Here is a 2,990-nt window from a genome sequence, read left to right as displayed (position 1 = left end):
ACTATCTATCAAGTATCAACAGAATAAAATAAACGAACATTCATCATATATATAACAATTTATAACATATCTCTGTTCAAAATAATCGATATTGACAGGCGTTATAATATCAAGCTACTTTAAAATGTATTTTTTTTTTAAATTCAATGAACTAATTGCATAGATTTGGGTATAAAGAGACTGTATTTAAGCAATTCAGTCATAGTCAGACCTGTGTTACTTCAAACGTTACTGTGATATGGATAAAAATAATTTAATTATCTTTTTGTATTAATCCTTTCAGGTGGTCGCATAACTCATTTTTTAGTTTTGTAAATAAGTAATTAGTAATGGCAATTCTTTGGTCGGTGTTACAAATTCACTGACTTTCCTGAACGTGCTGTCACTGTCATTGATATGAAGTTTAAACCATGTGAAGTGTCGACCTGACATTGTTTGCTCTTTAATAGAGATGCGAACCAATTGATTTTCTCCTTAGAATAATTAGTAATTTAATCATTCGCCTACATAATTAAAACCATACTAAAATCGAATGATTTTACTAATTAGTAACTAATTAAAACAAAGTCCTTTTCCTGTATCTACTACTACAAAAATCGACCACATGCTTTAAGTTCCAATACATTATTTTGTACTATACATAATAAGGAACAATAATCACCGACTTTCCTTTCTAATATACATCGCGATTATTTCCTAATAATTTGCTCTTTTCTATTAACAAAAAAAAATTCAACGATCGGTTCAATTCGATTTGTTCGTGCGACTCGTACATCAACGACTACTAATGAATTAAATTAGTACGCGAATGATATTAGTAGTCGGGCGACATTAGAAGTCGGCTTACATTAGTATTGGATAAATAAAGTTAATTGTTGAATAATTTGAAAGTCTTTCGAATAATCCAATTGATTTAATCGATTGCGTAATTATTATTCGGATTAGTACAGTGCGCATCACTACTCTCTGTCTAATCTTTGCATTGCATTGTTTTGTTTGGTTTTGTTTTCTACTTTTAAAATATCATTCTTTATATACGTTAATAGAAATTAATAATTAAATATGACGGGCCACGTTTCAATTAGATTAGCGTCCGAAAGAGTTAATCATTGCGTTGCTACGATGAATGAACCTCCTAGATTTTATACTCCTGGTGAGGTTATAACTGGTATGCAGGATTTCATGCGGTAAGCGCAAGCTAAACTTGCACTACACAGAAATAGAACATTAAAAAACACTGTTTAGTGTATAAGCATTTAAAACAATTTATTTGTGATTTTAGTGGCCATGGGACATACACTGAAGATGATTGTCTCAAGGCTTCTGTTGCTGGAGTTATGGAAAAAGTAAACAAATTAATTTGTATCCGCCCATTAAAGAGTCGTTATGTGGGTGAAATAGGTGATGTAGTTGTAGGTCGTGTGTTAGAAGTGCAGCAAAGACGATGGAAGGTTGAAACCAATTCTCGGCTAGATTCAGTTCTACAATTATCATCTGTTAATCTCCCAGGAGGCGAATTAGTAAGTTATTAGTTTTACTGTTAAATTAACAGGCTTATCTTTATACATTATTTTTTATCAAATTGTGACAACTTTCCTTTAGAGGAGGTCATCTCTACATCTTTCCTTACACTACCAATTAAAAAAATATATATTGCAATTTAATTAATAAAAAATTAAAATGCCGAGACACAATAGTTATATTGGATTTCAGCGTCGTAGATCAGCAGAAGATGAACAAATGATGAGGAAACATCTTCAAGAAGGTGATCTTATTAGTGCAGAAGTGCAAAGTGTGTTTTCTGATGGTTCCTTGTCCTTGCACACTAGAAGTCTTAAATATGGCAAGGTAAAGTTATAAGATTTAATACATACTCCTAAGACATAATATTATATACATAGCACTATTGAATCCCAAACAAAGGCCGGTCGGCAGTAGTACTTTAAATATTAGATAGTTGGTAGATGTAGTATTTTTGTAATTAAACATATGACTTTTTTGTGTTATCATATATGAATTAGTTTATAAGGAATAATTTAAAAGGAAGCTAAGTACTGTATGGTATTATAACTTATTAATTTATTAAATGATCAATTGAAAAATTAGAAGTTTTTTAATTTTTAATTTTTTTTTATTTCAGCTAACACAAGGCACATTAGTAAAAGTTTATCCATCATTAATTAAAAGAAGAAAAAATCATTTTCACAATCTACCATGTGGGGTGGCAATTATCATAGGCAATAATGGCTACATTTGGATAAGTCCACAAAATCATGAAGGGGTGATGGAAGAACAAAAGGATGATGATACAGTTGACCAACAGGTGGGGGTTAGATTTCATAGATTATAAATAAAGCTTGAAATTTTTTGGTATTGATCATTCAGTGTCTATATTAAATGTGTACAGGTTGTGGTACTTCTGTAAATTACTTTTCATATAAAATTGTCTTTATTAATAATTAAGAATAATGACTGAATATTTACTCTTTTCGACAGTCTGTGAGCAGGTCTGACAGGGAAACTATGGCAAGAGTGAAAAATTGCATTGCTGCATTGGTAGCCTCCAAAATGATGCTGGACGATACTAGTATAATGTTTGCATATGAAGAAAGCTTAAAATATGATTCAGTGAAGGACCTTCTAGACCCTGAAACTATGCTGGATATTTCATTTTTAACACAACACAGAATAAACAATATCATGGAAGAATAAAATTAATTAACATAAAAATTTTGTGAAAAATATTTTATTAATTAATATTATCACATTATTATAAATTAAGTGAGAAGTACAGAATCATTATAAAAAGTATGAACCATAAAAATCACAATTTTGATTTTATACACATAAATATAGTATAAAGTACAAAGTAGTATATCAAATATAAAATTTTTAAAATCAGTTACAATAATAGAACATTGTTATTATATCTAAAAATCTAATTATATTACTTTATTTAACATTTGGCATTTTTATATCATAATAACTTA

General features: G+C 29.4%; 1 protein-coding gene across 1 annotated transcript; it reads left to right on the top strand.

Moving 5' to 3' along the window:
• The first annotated feature begins 951 nt into the window (after window positions 1-951).
• On the top strand, window positions 952-2,960 carry LOC113522938 (exosome complex component RRP4). The gene is made up of 5 exons (XM_026908792.3): window positions 952-1,187; window positions 1,283-1,520; window positions 1,714-1,848; window positions 2,141-2,323; window positions 2,497-2,960. Exons 1-5 carry the CDS (start codon window positions 1,063-1,065, stop codon window positions 2,710-2,712), a joined length of 897 nt encoding a protein of 298 aa, XP_026764593.1. The 5' UTR covers window positions 952-1,062; the 3' UTR covers window positions 2,713-2,960.
• Window positions 2,961-2,990: the final 30 nt, after the last annotated feature.

This window comes from Galleria mellonella, unplaced genomic scaffold (genome assembly GCF_026898425.1).
Source record: "Galleria mellonella isolate WM207_F2 unplaced genomic scaffold, CSIRO_AGI_GalMel_v1 utg797, whole genome shotgun sequence".
In the NCBI taxonomy this organism is placed as follows: domain Eukaryota; kingdom Metazoa; phylum Arthropoda; class Insecta; order Lepidoptera; family Pyralidae; genus Galleria; species Galleria mellonella.
Note: the sequence above shows the minus strand (reverse complement) of the source record. Positions and strands in the feature narration are given on the sequence as shown.